Here is a 17,746-nt window from a genome sequence, read left to right on the forward strand (position 1 = left end):
AACTTGATGATCATGTTATCCACCATGATTAAACAAAATATCCAAATTACACCACATTTGATTTGGTGGACTCTGAAAACAGAAATAGAAACTATAAAAGGCAGAGGAACAGAAAAACAAAAACCTGGAACGTACAAATAAAAAAGTGAACAGAATGTCCGTGGGCAAGTCTATTTGTGAATGAAAGGACTGTGACCATGAGTATATTGACTGGGATCTATGACATGGTTTGTTCCATTTCCTACTTTGAAGGGGAATACCTGCCCATAGTATTTTTACACCTGCTTTTCCGAAACTCTTCAACATTTACAAAATGTCTCCTGACAGCACAAGAATCTCTATGCTCACACATGAGCCAATGCAACAGGTTTTGTCTTGTAACTTTGATTGTGCAAGCAGTGCTTGAAATGACACTTAAACTGTAAAATCAGCTATAAACTAGAAGTGTATGAGTAACTAAAGTCATCTGATCTTAAGAGCAGAATGTAATGTTTTATGGGGCTTTGGAAACTGCTGACAACACTGCTTCTGTCAGCACACTGGACCACTGAGGAAAGCAACACCAGCATAATAAGTGCTCTGACAACTCACACACATGCTTTGGCAGCACTTTATACTTTTTTAAATATATAATAGCAAATCACTCTATGTATATATTTTTATACCTTTATTGCTAGATGATTTCGAATCGACTTGACAGTTTACCCTTCATTTATCGTAATTGTCTTAATCATGTGCGTCTGGAGGATGACTCAACTGCTTGTGACTGTAACTGCTTGGCAAACCTGTTTTAAAAAATGAAGTAAACTAAACTTTTAGAGATTCAAATCATCTCAAGGTAAAGAGTAAAAACACACATAGGCTGCTTGTTGGCAGTCCTCTCAATGGGGCCAAATGTTATCAACTAGTGTCCACAACAATAGCAGCTTTAACCGGTCAAAGCTATAGCAACATCACCTCCATTCACAAGAAATTATCCATCAGCATAACTAATAAATAGCCAGTCATAGTCAGTTTGACATCACTTTAACAGATTCTGTTGCAAAATGTGTTTACATGGTTGTCAGTCCCAAGAGAGAGCAGAGAGCACGGTAAATAAGCAAGGCTGCTCTTACGTCTGTGAGTGATGCAGAGAGCTCTGCTGATGAAGGGCGGCACAGAGCTAAAGATTTAGAGGAAATGAAACGGTTTGCAGTTCCACTTAAATTATTTTTTTCTTTGGAAGAACCACAGATGCAGTGGAATGGAAGGAATTGGGAGGGGTACAGGTGTTAGTTCTGTAACATTTGATTTTATTTAATCTGTAAAATGTAGTATAAATATTAAATTTAATGCTCTAGACTACACTGTGTCTGTATATGCCTGTTATTAACTCAAGTAACAAAACAAGTACAATCAGAAAAATCAAACATCTCTTTTAAATAAAATTGCATTTATTGCCTACTTTAATGCTATAATATAACGTGAGTTGTGCCAGACTTTTAAACCTATTTTTTAACCTTACTTACATAGAACAGAGGTGAGAAATTAAATGTTTGCTGCACAGCACAATTTACTTAAGTAGCATAATGGGGTAATTTATCAGATTTTTAAAAATATTTTATAATGGAATGTATACTGTCTTTTAAATTTGAATTATTTAGTAATTTTGGCCCTTAATAGGATGCCATAAGACAGCAGGACAACAGGAAACCACAGCAGTGATGGCGACAGGAATGTTTACAGGAATGTGGCTTAAATTAGAAACACTCATCCGTCAAGGCCACCTTGAAAGACTATCTTCCATGGCTTGTTAACATCCCCTTCAAATCTCCTGTCCTCCTCAGCGTCGCTCCTACATAGTGCTCTTTCTGTCTCTCACGCTCTGTGTCTACGCTGCAGACTGGGAAATGAAGCCGCAGGAATGACAGGAGAAGTGAATCCACTGATGCTTCCCACACAAGAAGTACACACTAGTGCTTGGGTTAGGAGACAAGGCCAAAAAGTACGTCACCGCACAGAACAAAAGGCACACACAAACTAAACCAGACAAACAGAGCAAATAAAATCCCCCTCACAGTCTATTCACCCCTCCAATTAAAAGAAGTCTTTCAGGAAAACGAATGATAACTTTAAAATGAATCTCTACTTTCAGACGTGTTTTAAGGAAGTGCTCAGAATAGAGCCGAGGCACAACAACAACAAAAAAATCCTTGTCCTGAATGAGCAACAATGAGTCTTTCCAGATACATCTAGATAAAACAGAGTGTCTTAATCCTGTTATGACTCAAAAATGAGTGACAAGAGCTGGAACACGGACTTATCTCTATTTAAAAATAGAGGGTGACATTAATGTCAAAGGTCATTAACTGTGCATTCAAGCTTTTTTTTTTAAGTCACAGAATAGGATTTCTCTCTATGGCGGCATAATCTCATTGCTACAGCCTTTATTGTGCTGGGCTTGTTTAAACACAACACTAACATAACAAAACGTGCCAGTACACATAGGCAGCTGCATCAGGTTAGGAGCTCTGAACAAAGATCCTTTTTTTCTTGCCTGACACCCACATACTCAATGTCTGAATCAACAAGCAGGATGGGTTACGGTGGATCGTAGAAGAGACACTGGCTCGTTTGGCTGAAGTTCGTTCTGGGAACATCTGGAAAGTGATCTATTTCTTAAAACACATAGCAGAGCAGGCCTTTGTTTACAATCGTGAGAGAGAGACAAAGAGGAGGAGGAGGATGCTCAGGGCAAAGGATGATGCAAATTTGCTGGAGGACCAAAACAAAATCCGGCTGAGCTGAAAATCATCCAACATACTACCCACGTTAACCTGAACCAATTTCATGATAACTAAACCGCTTTTGCATGTTTATATACTGGGCTTTTACAGTTAGTGTGTCATTGTATAAAGTATAGAATTGCTTGTTGTTACTGACTGTGAAAGACGTGTGGCCAGTTATACAAAGCCATACTAATGGATCTCTGCCCACACATGAATATGCCAGTGTACATCTCAGCTCAATGTGCCTTGTGTGTGCCGCTCACGCTGAGTAAAATGCCTCCAGGCTGAGATAAACATGCACAAGTGTTTTGTCTCATGCACACACACTCACAAGTTTAACCCTTAGCATTCATTTCTTATGGTGTATTTGTTGGTTTCGACACATATTTTACAGTTTGCAGTAGTACAATGGTGTCAAAGGCAGTAAACATGTCATTTTGGCATTCTAATTAATTCACATTCACATTTGTTGTGCTTCATATCTAATATTATTAAAATGTTTGCATTTTATTTTTTATGTTCTGTGTTTTATTTGTAGTCTTCCAATGCTAGGAAAAAAGGTCATATTTGTTGTGTCATGAGCAGTGGGCAAATGGAGACAGAGTGGTGCCTCATTTTACAGGAAGGTTTTGATTAGAAACAGTCTGTCTAGGCAACCTCAGCCAGAGAGACTCAGTCCCAATGTTTCTTAACCACAAAACAGCCTTGGGCTTTTCTCAATGTCACTTTTCCATCCTACAGCCCCTTAAAAATGCGCAATATTCTGATGCACAGCTGACTGTTCTTAATAGTTCACTAACGCAAAAACATGCATATCGATTCCGTCTATAGAATATGTGCTCTGTCCTTAGTAATTGCATTATCGCTGCATTAACCTGTTTAATAGTTAAAATGTAAATGTAAAATGTTTACCAATAGTCAGTGCAAATATGAATTCCTCTCATCCTCTGTATTGAGAGTAAGTTAATTAACATCGACAAGATCATTAAGTGCCTTAATACTGCAGAGAAGTGTCAGTTAAGTGTGTTTAGTACTAACTGGCCCAGCCCCAAATGGCACATTTGATGTGTACTTGTGCTCTTGCGATGGCTGCTGCATGCTTGTGAAGTCCATGAGACCACAAAATATCGCATTTGTAAGGCCGCAGGGGCTTATGGTGGCATTTGGGACAGGGCCAAAGGTATCACTGCAAGAATTACGTAATGTGCTCATGCGGCAAGAAAATATGAAATCAGTGTTCACTGCTCAATGGAACTTGATTCAGCTAGGTATTTGCCTTTCATTAAAACAACTAAGATGGACAGTTTGCAGCTACAGTCTAGTCCGTATAGCTGATGCCCTAAACATATGACATACTTGATAATGTAAGCTTGCACATCATTAAAACGCATCACTCCACCACCTATTATCATAGACAATACATGTTGCATACCCCTTCTTCCTTTGTATAATTATTGGCACCAGGGCAACAATTCAATTTCCCTTTCCTAGCATGGAACAGTTTTACTGAAGGAAGGAAGCCTTACCTATTTGATCCTCCGGGATAAGTGACTCAATTGGCGGGTTAAGCTCTGAGCTCTGCAGCAGGTAGGACTTCATCTGAGTCATGAACTGCCTGAGAGTATGCAGCAGGTCCAAGCCTGATGTGTGGCAGCCGCGGTTCTCCTGCAAGAAGCTCACATAGTCCTGCACAAGGCAGCCAAAGTAAGTCCCTTTGTCCCTGGATTGCTCAACAATCTTCCGAATGGCTCTCTTCTCGGGCGTCATCAAAGAATTGAGAACGCTGCTCATCTTGCGCAATTGTCCTCTCAGTGCACGATGCAGCATGAACGTACCAGCGCCATTCTGCTTCTTTGACTTGAAGGGTGGTGGCACCTCCTGGTCGCTTTCCAAGTTGATGCCATCATCCTCTTCCTCGTCTTCCTCCTCCAGGCTGCTGTCACCAGTGGGCAGCTCGGTTCTAGAGGGACTGGCCTCCATGGGCAGCGAAAAGCCGTGGGTGAAGTCGAGAGAGTCTGAGGATGAGGTGGAGATGCTGATATCGCTCAGACGCTCTCGTCCGGTGGAGCAGTGTTCATCTGCAGGGCTGCCATTCTCCAGGGCGGTGGAGTTGCGTGAGGACATCTTGGCCAAGCTCCAAGACACGGCTTCCTCAATGGTCTGGTCATCCAGGGCCATGTGGCAGCGGAGGCCATCTGCATCAAGCAGACCGGAGGAATTCTTATTGCGGGATGAGGGCACCAGGATAGATTTACTGAGCTTTTTGGGTGGGGAGGATGAGGGTGACAAGGAACTGAAGGATGATCCCAACCTCCCCAGCAGGCTGCTTTTTTCCTGAGGTGTTTTGATCCAACAGACCGTCTCAGGCATGGTCTTCTGTTTACGAAGAACTGCAGATCTGCTGGAGGCAAAGCGGGGAGGTGGGGGCCGAGGTGGTGGGGATCTCTCGCTCTTGGATCTACTCCCACTTGTGTGTGATTTGTTTTGCGTGCTTTTTGCACGGCAAAAGACGCTGTCTTCCCTGTTCTGGCGATCTGCGTTGCCCGGGGGTGATTCTTGCTTTTTAGGTGAAGGGTTAGTTTGGTGTGTCTGCAGGAAGAGGGGATTGATGAAGCACAGCGCTCCGTTGGATTGACTGCATTCAAGTTCAGAAGGGGTCCGTGTGAATGGGATGGCCGGAACACTTGGGGATAACCACTGTTTGAGTCTCTGTTGTGAAATTTCACACACAGTCTCCCCAGACACAGAAGACTTCCTCTTATTGTACAGTTCGGAGTCCCAGAAACCTGCATGAAAAGAACAACACAATGAGGCTCCATTAAAAAAAATTAAATTTGGATTTAAAAATTCTTGCTCAATTTCTGCTCAACTTAGGTGGCATTTAACAATATGACAGCTGAATCATACTTTTCACACAATCACAGAAGAGTATTACAGAACAAACAAATAAAAAAGGAAGTCATTTAAAAAAATTCCAGATATCAAGGTACAATTTCAAGTGATTGACAGAAAAGCTGAAGAATATCAGCAGACACTCTAGATAATGCTTCTGAAAGGCTTATCCTACAAGTTCAAGCACTGGCATACTGAACACACTAACATAATATAGTGTGCACAAACACAAAACCACAAAATTCCATGACAGATCTAATGGGGAAAATCATTGAAACACTGAACAAAATCCTGAAACAAATAAGACAAGAACGGGAGAATTAAACTTACGCTACTAATCCTCAAGTCTTCTCTTCAGACTGTTTGTAAATAGCTTGAGCACAAAAGTTTACACGTCTACACTTCATGCAGCGACTCGGCTGTCTGAGTTGTGAGTGGTAGAGTAGTGCTGATATTCACACAGTGAATGGTGTGAGTCATGCATGCTGATGAGGAGGAGGGAAGAGGACAGCCACTGGAGCTCTCTGTTCCTCCTCTCTTACAGCGCCCTCGTTCATACTAAACACCACCCCTTCAAATGTTTTCATGTGATGCAATACAAGTGACTGTCTTTTCTTTGTTTCTTTTTTATGTGATCTTGCATGTTCAGAAAACTAATACTTTTTACTTTGATGATGTTCCAGTTTTGGGGAATCAAGACTATAACTATGGATATCAAATAGAAAAGATATAAAAACAATAAACAACAGTGGAAGCTGTGCCCCTTAAGAATAATGTGTGAATTCATTTACTAATAAATTGTAACATTTTTGGAATAACATTTAGCATGTACAGGATGATGCATAATTTAATATATTTTTAAGGTAAAGTGAAATTTTTGCCAATTAAGTTTAGAACATAACTGGTGTCAGAACAGCAGATGAAAAAGTAAAAAAAAAATATTAATGTCCCAGTATCCCAGTGGCACATGCATAATAATAATAATTGACTGGAACTGATATATTGAAATAAAAATCATAACCATTCAATAAATGTGCTGAGATGGGATTTAGTGACATCTATGGCCATGAGGAAAATTAACATGCCCTTTTTTTCTACAGACATGTTTTCATTGTAAAGACAAGGAAAATATTTACATTTGGTTATTTATCAGAATCATTAATCCGAAGCGCAATATTTAACTTTAGTGATTTATGATGACAGTCACGTTTAAAGTACTGCAACACCAAAATCACCAAGAAAGTTACAACAGAAATACAGGTGTTACAGGAAACCTGTCTGTCTTTTTAAATTTATTTTCTGGATAAGTCTCTGCCGACTCTTAACTGATGCCATCTGAGATAAGAGTGGGAAGCGTTCGCGTTACTCAGATCAGTTCTGCTGAAATGACACCTGTACAGAAGTGGCATAACTGGAAACCTACACCCATGTTTACAGTTGTACTATTCTTTTATCTACTCTCATTTTTCTTTCACTCATTTTCCATTTTCAACTCATTTCTTGTCCTCTATTCATCCCTATTATAGTCATTATAGTCAGTCAATGCTGAAATTTTGCCTTGGTGGAGTATCTCTTGGATTAAATCCTAGTATGGAGGTACCACACCTGTCACGCCTCTGAGCTTTATCCTGAACGGCCGTTTCAGCATTCATTACAGTCTAACCGTATTATTACAGATGGCATTCTTTAAAAGAGAAGATACACTACCTGCCAAGATCTGTCTCACCTATCCCATTCAGACTGCATGGTCTTCTGAGGAAAATATGTTCCCCTCTGAGATTTCAAGTATGTCACTGCACAAAAATAAAAGCTCATACTGTTTCTAAGCTTCATCTTATTTCTCTTAAAATAAAAACAACTCTTAGATTAAAAAGTATCCCTAAACAAGTCATTTACTGATATTTACTGATACTTAATGATATTTTTAAAATAAAATGTGGAGCTTTTTACCTCAAGTCAAACCATTCCACCATATAATTAAATAAAGCTAAAGGGATCATTTCTTTTTTAATGAACCTCAGTTTTGTGTTTAGGATTTCATGCGTCTCAGTACAAGAATGTTGCACCTCACATATGTCAAGTAAGGTGCAAAATTACGACATGTAGTCTGAATCAGACACAAAGCACACCGGCAGATCTCTGTTTGACAGAAATAATTACTTGCGTCAAACACATCTGTGGTCAATTTCACCTAGTCAAAATCTCATTGTGTGTTTGCTGGCAGAGTAACACCTGTACAGTCAATGCTCCAGGACATATCTGACTTGTTCTTCACAACATGTTGTCGCACTACAAATCCAACATATTCATCAGTATGTTTACATACAGCCTGTAGGTCTCAGGCTTTAAGACTTAAAAACAATAAAAAGATGCTGAATTTGTTACCTCTTTTAGTCGGTCACTCCAATACTGTTTATTAGGGATGCACAAAATACAGATATCATAATTGATAGCGGCCCATATTGGATATTTAATTGTTCATACTCATTTCCCCAAATTACATTTAGATTTCCTTTGATGTTTACACTCACTTAAATTCAATCTTGGAAAATCTAATAACTGTTAAATTGAATCTGGAGCAAATGTCAAAAAGAACATACATTAAAGAAAACAGTACAGAATTTTAATATTGGCCGTTAATTGGTTATTATGGGCCAACATGAAAATAACTAGCAATTTATTGTCATAGGCAAGAATTTTAAAATGTGTATCACTTTTGCATATATATATGCTGTGCATTATGTCTTAATGTTAGGGGTGCATGATATATATCGGCCGATGATTAATGCGCATCTCATCAGTAAAGCCGGTTATCTAATCCGTGGTAAATTCCATCAGGTGCGTGATTTCACATAGAGCAGCTGTTACCACACAGAGCCGTTGTTAACTGACAAGCTGCGCAAATCCACGTTCATTATAGGGCTGGGCGATAAATAGATTTTATCGATTAACTTGAATGTGTAGTTTACATCGATCTGTTTGAAGGAAACCGGTTTTATTTTTAACATCCGCCAACGCTCCACTCAGGGCTCCCGTAGTTCCGAATGGGCTCAACCCTCCCTCCGCGCGTTTGCCATAGGGACATGTTGCTGAGTGAGCGAGATGTTCCTCCCTACGAAATGAACTAGACCGCGGCAGTACAAGCACACCCGCCAAAAAAGCAACCTGCAGCAGTGTTGCGCGACTCGCCAAGCTTTTACCTTTGTGGCTCGCATGGCAGTAGATAATACGATGATATGAGCATGCAGTCAATAAAGATATTTCATAAAAACATTAAAAACAAACATGGCTATAATATAAACCAGTAATAAACTCACACCATGTCTACACCGGACGCGAGTGGAGCGATCCAACAAAAGAATAGAACCCAGTGATGTTCAATACACTGGATGTGGTGTGATGCGACTCGATCCCCAGTAAACCGATGCCTTGTTCTATTTATGAAGAAATATACTGACACTACGTTCAGATGATTTGCAACTGTAGTGTGGTGTCATCAAGTTTAGACAGACTTTTGGCGCAGTGGCGCGACACAACTCTCGCGTCTAGTTAGACAGTGTCTGCTCTATTTACAAATAATTTATATTTATATATATATATATATATATATATATATTTTTTTTTTTTTTTTTAAACTAAAACAGCGGCATTACAAGATGGAAATATAGACTAGAAAATATATTTACACTTGCTCTGTCCTACGTCCATGACACCGACTCTCTGCGGAGTTGCCAGTTTTAATCTTAACAGCTTTTGACAGCTCTTAACTCTGAGTGTGCACTTGGATTGTTAGATACATGATGGGCTAGTATAAAAAAAAAAAACTTAAGGTCTTTCCAGCATTAAGGTAATACTGCTTTTTTTTAACATCTTGTCCCAGTTATACATTTGACTGGTAAATGATAAAGAATTATATTAAAACTTGTTTGGAACAATTTCTTTGTCATCTGAATATTGATTTTATCGATTTTGTATCGTAAATCAGATTTATTGTGAAAAAAAGGCCATATCGCCCAGCCCTAGTTCATTATCAGCTTGGATTTGCACATCTTGTCAGTAAATCACTTGTCACTAAATGCTTCAACCATATCAAACTGCTGAATGCTCAACTATGAATAAACTGATAACACTGACTGCCAATAAAACTCTGACCTGAATTTAAGATGAAATGCAAACAACATCTGCATAAGGTTTACAGTAACACACTATTACACCCAGTCACACAGACAAACAATAAACACATAAAAAGCTGAGGGTCATTAGAGGAGTAGTTATGCTGTCTGTGTGAGCAATGCTGAAACTCAACAGTCAGCAGTTAAGCTCAGTAAAATTCTGGAAAACAAACATTCATGCATGGGGAATACAACTCACCTCTTCCTAACTGAGCCACCTCCTCCAGATCTTTAGGGGTCTTTGCAGCTGCGATGGCCTCTGGCAGCTTCAGTGTGAATGGCAGAACATCCCTAAAGTGGACATATGGATGTTAAGAAGTGCTAAAACATTACAAAAATGCTTCAAAAGAATGTTAGAGTGATGAGACGACAAGTACTTAAAAACTAAACAGCAAGAAAATCCGGGCTGAGAGTTGTTGTGTGCACTAATGGAGAGAGTGAAAGAAAGAATGAGTCAGACTCAGAGAGAGAGAGAGAGAGAGAGAGAGAGAGAGAGAGAGAGAGAGAGAGAGAGAGAGAGAAATAGCTGTAAATCAGAGCATGTGGTTGAGTTTGGCAGAGAGAGGGCTGTGTTTATCCACTGACTTTTCTGCATGGCATTGACACAGACCTTGCGTGGATTTGTTACGTCTCGCAAACCTCTTTGTTACAGAACTCTTTATGGGTGAACTCTAACTATGTAAACAGGTATAACTTTGACAGACTAACTTCAAGCAAAAGGAGACCGCTCTAGTCAGACCATTCCTTCCTGTTATTTTTCGTGTTGGTCTTTAACACTGGAATGCAGCTCAAACAGCATCATCTGGTTTTACTTTACCACAAACATTTTGGTTTATTCTGAGAACTTCAGGAGATTTTCTGAAAGGTGCACCCCTCCTCTTCCATTGGCTGGTCAAACAGACTGTCCCAACTCAAATTCACTCCATTGGTTGAGTTAATAGTTTTGCGCTGAGTCTGGAATCTATGCTTGTGTAATCATTACTAGTTGAGTCTTCACCAGTTTAGACTTTCTTCAGGATAAAGCAGGAATTCTCATAAATTATTAATATCTACACCAACAAAGCCAAAAAAGGTCACTGTCCACTCATTAATAAATATAAAATACAACTAAACAAGCTGTTTTTGCAGACGGTTTTTTTTTCTGAGTGGGATCCTCTTACCTGCTGATACAGCAGAAAGCCACTAGTCGAAAGAGGTCTGCAAAGCTGATCCCTGAGCCCTCCAGAGAAAAGGCTGTAATAAAGACACACACACACCACAGTAAGTTACACACCACAGGAATTGCTATTGGAAAAACTGAAATGACCTAACAGTCTCTCTCTAAGGGAAACAAGCCAAACAGAGCCAAATTTGCACATTTAAACATCCTTCACACAAGTTGCACAGGATCTGACCCACTTAACTGTATGACTGTATTGGCAGAAAGTGACAAAGACAGAGAAATACAGAGAGATGGGACTGAAGCAGAGTACATGAACTGTGTTGATGGAGATAAAACAGTGAACTGATTTCATATGAGTAGAATAACAGCATAGCACAACTGGAGCTTGATCCATACAAGTACTTCTAGTTTCACGGGGCCTCATTTATGAAACATAAGAAGAACAGATTTTTGCGTAAACTAAAACAAAAAATAAATTCTGTAATTGCAAACATATTACAAAAGAATATTTATGAACAATTCATACATTCCATAAAAGTTCTGTTTCCAACCAAATAATTGATACTTTTTTCAGGATTCTTTGATGAATAGAAAGTTCACATTTAAAATAGAACTCTTTTGTAACTTTAGAAATAAACTATTTTGACTTTCACTTTATGATCAATTTAATGCATCATCGCTGATTATTAACTTTTTAAATACAAAACAAAAATACATACTGACCCAGAACTTTTGAATGGTAGTGTATGCTGTGTACTGTACATGACACTACATGTATATCATACTGATATTCAGTACCACAGGCCTCTTATAGCCATGTAACAAGAAATGTGTCTTTTTTTCTATTCCAAATAATTAGACAGGAAATGGACAGGTACAAAACAACCAAAAACTCCAAGCAAGAGGAAGTGAAAAAGATGATGTAAATACACACACTATAAGTGGTCTTCTAATGGAAATAAACTTAGTATATCACTTACTATATTGGCTCTCTTTAACTGGGAAGTCCCGAACAATCAGTATGTCACTGTCCATACGTAGGGAAATCACTTTTTTCTGCAGTTTATAACACCTCCTCACCACAAAACTCTAGATAGACCAGACACACAAATAAACTGCACTGACCATGGTAAAACATAAATAACAAAAGAACCTATTGTTGTGAAGCAAGGTGGCTTTTGTCATTACCCCTGCCGGCTGCGGCTGCAGAATGCGTCTGGCTTCCTCATCGCTGAGAGACAGTAGCAACCATACAGAGTGTGTCTGCATCAGTCTGTCCAGGATACTCATACGTCTGCGTAGAGAGTCATATCCAGAATCCCTCACACCAGGTGTACCAGCGCAGGCAGAAGACTGAAGGAAAAGACCGCTGACCTCTCCTTCCAGACTACAGACAGACACATAGAGAGAAAGAAACTTTTATTTCACAACAACACAAGATCAAAACCACACTTGGTTTAAAGCAGTGGTTGTCAAATGATTTCAGGTTGCAGAACCTGTAAGAATCCCAATCTACTTCCGATAACAGCTATATAGGGAAATATTTTTGCAATTGAAATGAACTGTTTTCTGTGTTAATATATCTTAAAATGTAATTTATTATTTTATATCCCTCTGTCACATGATCCTATAAAAATCATTTTAATATGCTGATTTAGTACTCAAGAAACATTTCTTATTATTATCAATGTAAAAAAAAAAAAACAGTTTTACTGATTCATATTTCTGTGAAAATTTACTTTTTTCAGGATTATTTGATGAATAGGTAGTTTAAGTTCAGTTAAAAAGAAACCTTTATACCATTTTTAAAGACTTTACTGTCATTTTTGTTCAATTTAATGCATCCTTGCTGACTAAAAATATGAATATCTTTAAATAAATTAATAAGTAAGAAGTTATGTTTATGAATGTTAGAAATTATTTGTCTCATTATGAACGCAGGGACATCAAATGAGGGGAAACAATTATTAAGAGACTGAAGCTTGTTTTGGTTAAGCTGTTTTCAAACTTCTGAAAGCTGATTGCGAAACACCTGAATTTATTGTTCCTCGCACGGTCTTTAATTTTCATGGAAATGCTGTATTGCAAAATAATTGAATGCCCTACGGCTCAAAAAGAAGACATGCTCCACCTGCTGGAGAACATGAGAAGTACAATAACAAACACAGAATGACTCTTAAAGCTAATGCTTGCGATACTAAATACTGAATGAATGCATAAATCTGTACTGATTTTATTATGATTATTATAATAAAAAATACTTCATCTGTCCCATTTTAATGCCAGATACAGCTACAACACTATGACAATTTCAAAATATTGCTTAGTTTGCATTTTTAATCTTTTTTTAATTTTTGCATTAAAATAATTTTCTTTTCAGGAATAAATGACATTTTCAATGTTGTCTCACACCTTCTAATCCCACTGTGCAATTGAGAACATGTAATATTTTCCCCATTTGTAAGTCGCTTTGGACAAAAGCGTGTGCTAAATGACTAAATGTAAATGTAATATAACCTATTAATGCCATTGATGACAGTGACAAAGGAAAGACTCACCCCTGTAAGATCTCTGTCTGCGGCTCTCTTGCTGGCTGAACCATCTCCTGCTTTAGCTCTGAGATCTCCGTGGAGAACGTGTCAATCAGCTGTAGTCACACACACACACACACACAGAGAGACAACAATACAAGCGTAAAGAGCAGGAAATCTCAAGACATACTGAATGTATGCTAGTGTGTCATTGAAGTTTTGTACAAATGGGAAGTGGCTGTGTCTGGAATGAGTCATCATGAAATGATTCCCAGTAAGCCAGCATCTGCGTCCGTTTCCTTTCAACAGCTAACAGTGAGAACAATTCAGACAAAGACATCAAAGCACACTGTCTGTACATTTCATTTTACTATTCAGATGAAACACTGAACCGTGGTCACTGTAAATAAAAACACAAAATATTGAAAAAAAAAACAATTCTGTTTAAGGCAGGATACTAACAATTGCTGATGGTTTATTGTTAACTGCTTAAATCAGACATGAATAATGGTGATTTTAGGTCAGTAAGGGTAAGTGCGGTTTGTAAAAACGGTTTTGTCATTGTATATTTTTTACATCTCTGTGTTTCTCCTGATGGCCAGCAGGAGGCAGGTTGTTATTTTTTTCTCTCTCCCTTTTGTAGGTAATTTCTTTTTTCTTCTTCTTTTTTTTTGCATTCACTGCTTGAACTTATTATCCTGCAGAAATTCCTGTTAGGCACTACCACTCTTATGCATGAAACAATCAAGATTTCAGTGAAACCTTGACCATAAACCAGACAAGTAAAAACACGTCCAAACTTTCTGTTGCATTTCTTTTTTATCTGAGCCAGCATTTTCCGCTTGTAGTCATGAGGTATTTCTCTAACTTTATAATCAGACTTAGTCAGCAAACCACAATTACACACCAACTCTTGGCTCTTTTCAAAATGCAGCTTACAGCCAAGAAAAGCACTCTGTAAAGACCCGAAAGGGCTTAAGTCGCAACAAAATGCTGTAGATTATTGCTGAATGAGCTACAGACTTGCAAGGCCAAGAGTTATCAAACCAGCATAAAATAAACTGGCTCACTGCAATGGCTTGATACTGCTCATTGTGCTCCATGTGTGAGTCAGGCAAGAAATACCTCATACAATTTTAAGCATATCATCTAAATAAAAACACTCAGAAAAAGGCATGCATGAGCTTATCCTTGAACTTGTCACCATGGCCAAGTGTAAATATGAACATTCACTTTTTCATTTTGACTAGCAACATATACAATCAGAAAATAACACAAATAATATATTATTTATTGTGTGTGCATGACATGTAGAGCACCGTTCAAACGTTTGGGGTTGGGTTTGCATTAAATTGATAATAAATTACAATTAAGAATTATACGTTCTTACAAAATATTTTTATTTTAAATAAATGCTGTCCTTTTCAACTTTATATTACTCAAATAACCATAAAAATGTGTCACACGTTCCAAATACTATATATATTTACTGTTTTATCTATATTTTAATCAAATAAATGCATCTTTGTAAGCATAAGAGACTTAAAAAACCACAAACTGGCCGCAAACCTTTATTAAAAGAACACCATTTTTTGAAAATAGGCTCATTTTACAACAGTTGAGTCTTACCGTTTCCCAATCCATTCAGCCGATCTCTGGCGGTAGCACTTTTAGCTTAGCTTAGCATAGATCATTGAACTTGATTAGACCGTTAGCATCTCGCTCAAAAATGGCCAAAGAGTTTCTATATTTTCTATATGTGATTGTACAATCCTACGCTGACAGAAAAACAGAAGGTACATTTTCAACAGATTTATATGAACAGCAAATTATCCAGAGCTAATGTCGGCCAGAACGATGACTTTAGAGCCACCTATCATTTACACTTAACAGACACAATCCTGCTGAGACAGAAAGAGATCTGATATAAAGTTTGCATTGATGAATTCATCCAGAAGCAGAGAATGACTTCAGCTTTACTGATGAGCCATTAAAAAAGGTGATGAAGCAGAGTAAAAGGTGCTTTTATGCCGGCTGGACATTTGTTAGGAAATTCTGATGCCTGTGAGATACTGGGTGGTGTTCTGGAGACTGGCAAGATCAAGAACTCTTCCAAATGCTGCAGTCATCTGTGCCTCTCTTTAACCAGCCGTGAGGTAAAGTCATTCTCAGCATACAAAGCAGCCAAGACACTAGGAAACTATGTGCTGACCTTTACTAGCATGCTAGTTTCGGCCAAACACAGCCCTAACACTGAGAGGAGTGTTTGAAATATAAACACTCAAAGTGACAGCAGCAGTTAATTGAGTTAACATTGAGTTATTCAATTAAAGGGACTGTTCACTCAAAAATCAACATTCTGTCAAATTACACACCCTTAAACTATCCCAAATCCTTATATTTATTCAGTGGAAAAAGGTGTTTAAAGGAACATCTTAGTCACTCTTTTCCGTATAATTAAAGTAAATGATACCTTTATACCGGTAATATGGCAGTGGTTCTCAACTAGCTCCCCTTTGTCAAGATAATATTTTAAGGGCCTGCTATCTAAGCTTATATGTACCTCTGGTATTTCTATAAAACTCTTAATAATAAACATCTTAATTTTAGTTTTTTAATGTATATTTTATTAATATTTAAATAAAAATGGTCTAAATTTAAATGAAAAGTTTGCACGCTGTTTATCAGCTACTATTACTATGATTTTTTTATTTATTTTTTATTTGTTGTATCATATTTATATTGGATATATAATCTTACATAAATCCAACAATAATTTGTTTTACATTCTGTTTACTCCTATCATCATCTGACACTCATGAAAGTTGGTCTTTAAAATCACTAATAATTAAATGGCATGGCTAAACATTATCTTTTGGAAATATTAGAATGAATATCTATTTTTCATACTGTACATTATAATGCTGTAATGCCTACATTCACTTGTATCATTTAAAACAATTGATTATAGTTTTTCTTTTTTTTTATTATTCATGTCAGTCTTTTATCAATTATTAGCTATGATAGGAATTGGTATCAACAAGAATTTGATATTGTGCATTCCTAATCTCATAAAATATTTTCTATAAGTCTTCTGGCCAGTATTCTATTCCATATTTCATTATTTAGAAAAGAGCAGCCAGGAAATTCTTGGCAAATTCACCAACTGTCCTCCACAGAAACAAGAAAGTCATACATGTTTGGGACAACATGAGGGTGAGTAAATTTTTTGGATGAACTGCTCCTTTAATAGATGACAAAGGTAAAATTCAATCCGCTCACCACATTCCACTGTAGGATCATCTAAACTGATGACAGAGGAGAGATGTTACGGGAGTGTTTTCTGTTAGGGAAACAAGGAGGAATATAAATTTTTGTTCACTGACACTCATAATCTTATCATGCATTCATCACAGCCGATTAGTGTCAGAGCGAAAGCCTGATTTATTTGCCTTTGGCTGCATCTGATTTTGTACATGTAACAAAGCTTGCACTTGCAACTACAACTACCCCCTGCATGAAATAATCACAACACATGCTGGAGGGAATAGTAAGGTCACCCTGAAATAATTACATAAACATTCACACAAAAAAACTCTTTATGTTTGTTGGAAGAATAGCTTTCTGAGATAACAACTGCATCTATCATCCTCTGAGAACCTTTTAAACTCTGCAGCTTTAGTGTCGGCAAAGTGAACAGCATTCCACAGGGTCTCCAGAGGCCCTGACTAACCTGCCCTCTGTCTGGCTCTAAAGTAGGACACATACTGAAAGCAAGCTCCTTGAGTGATGGTGTGTTTCAGTGTGTCATTTATTGCTGTTTGACACATTACTGGTGTAAAATGTAAACTATAGTGCAGTTCAATCATGACGTCAATTTGAAGGCCACGTGATCACATGTGGTTCTGACAACCTCTGAATGTGGTTTGAGTGATTGGATCATAAAACACTTACAACTGTGTTAAGCATTAATAAATTTGGACCTAGTGAGATGAACCTTAAAAGGACAGTTTATCCAAAATTGTAAATGTTATCATTTAGCCACGTCGTTCCAAACCTATGTGGCTTTTTAATGTAAGAGGCTCTGTTAGAGAAGCTCATGTGACGATAGCTGAGCACATGCAAATCTACATCCAGAACATGCAGACAGACACATACAGAAAACAAGGCAAAGCTTAGAAGTAGTGCTGTCAAACGATTAATTTTGTTTATATAATATAT

The 17,746-nt window shown here is 37.8% G+C and overlaps 1 protein-coding gene across 5 annotated transcripts in view; it reads right to left on the bottom strand.

Moving 5' to 3' along the window:
- Positions 1–17,746, bottom strand: part of LOC132157063 (ras and Rab interactor 2-like) — a 31,689-nt gene that overhangs the window by 3,127 nt on the left and 10,816 nt on the right. For 3 of the 5 annotated variants that reach the window (XM_059566211.1, XM_059566212.1, XM_059566213.1), the window contains exons 3-8: positions 13,553–13,641; positions 12,183–12,381; positions 11,975–12,083; positions 10,993–11,065; positions 10,032–10,123; positions 4,295–5,554 (exon numbers count right to left, since the gene is read on the bottom strand). In XM_059566211.1, the coding sequence (XP_059422194.1) occupies positions 4,295–5,554; positions 10,032–10,123; positions 10,993–11,065; positions 11,975–12,083; positions 12,183–12,381; positions 13,553–13,641 (1,822 nt within the window). Of the gene's footprint in view, positions 1–4,294; positions 5,555–10,031; positions 10,124–10,992; positions 11,066–11,974; positions 12,084–12,182; positions 12,382–13,552; positions 13,642–16,807; positions 16,869–17,746 lie in introns of all 5 variants that reach the window. The other 2 variants (XM_059566214.1, XM_059566215.1) reach the window with 1 other exon arrangement.

This window comes from Carassius carassius, chromosome 14 (genome assembly GCF_963082965.1).
Source record: "Carassius carassius chromosome 14, fCarCar2.1, whole genome shotgun sequence".
NCBI lineage: Eukaryota > Metazoa > Chordata > Actinopteri > Cypriniformes > Cyprinidae > Carassius > Carassius carassius.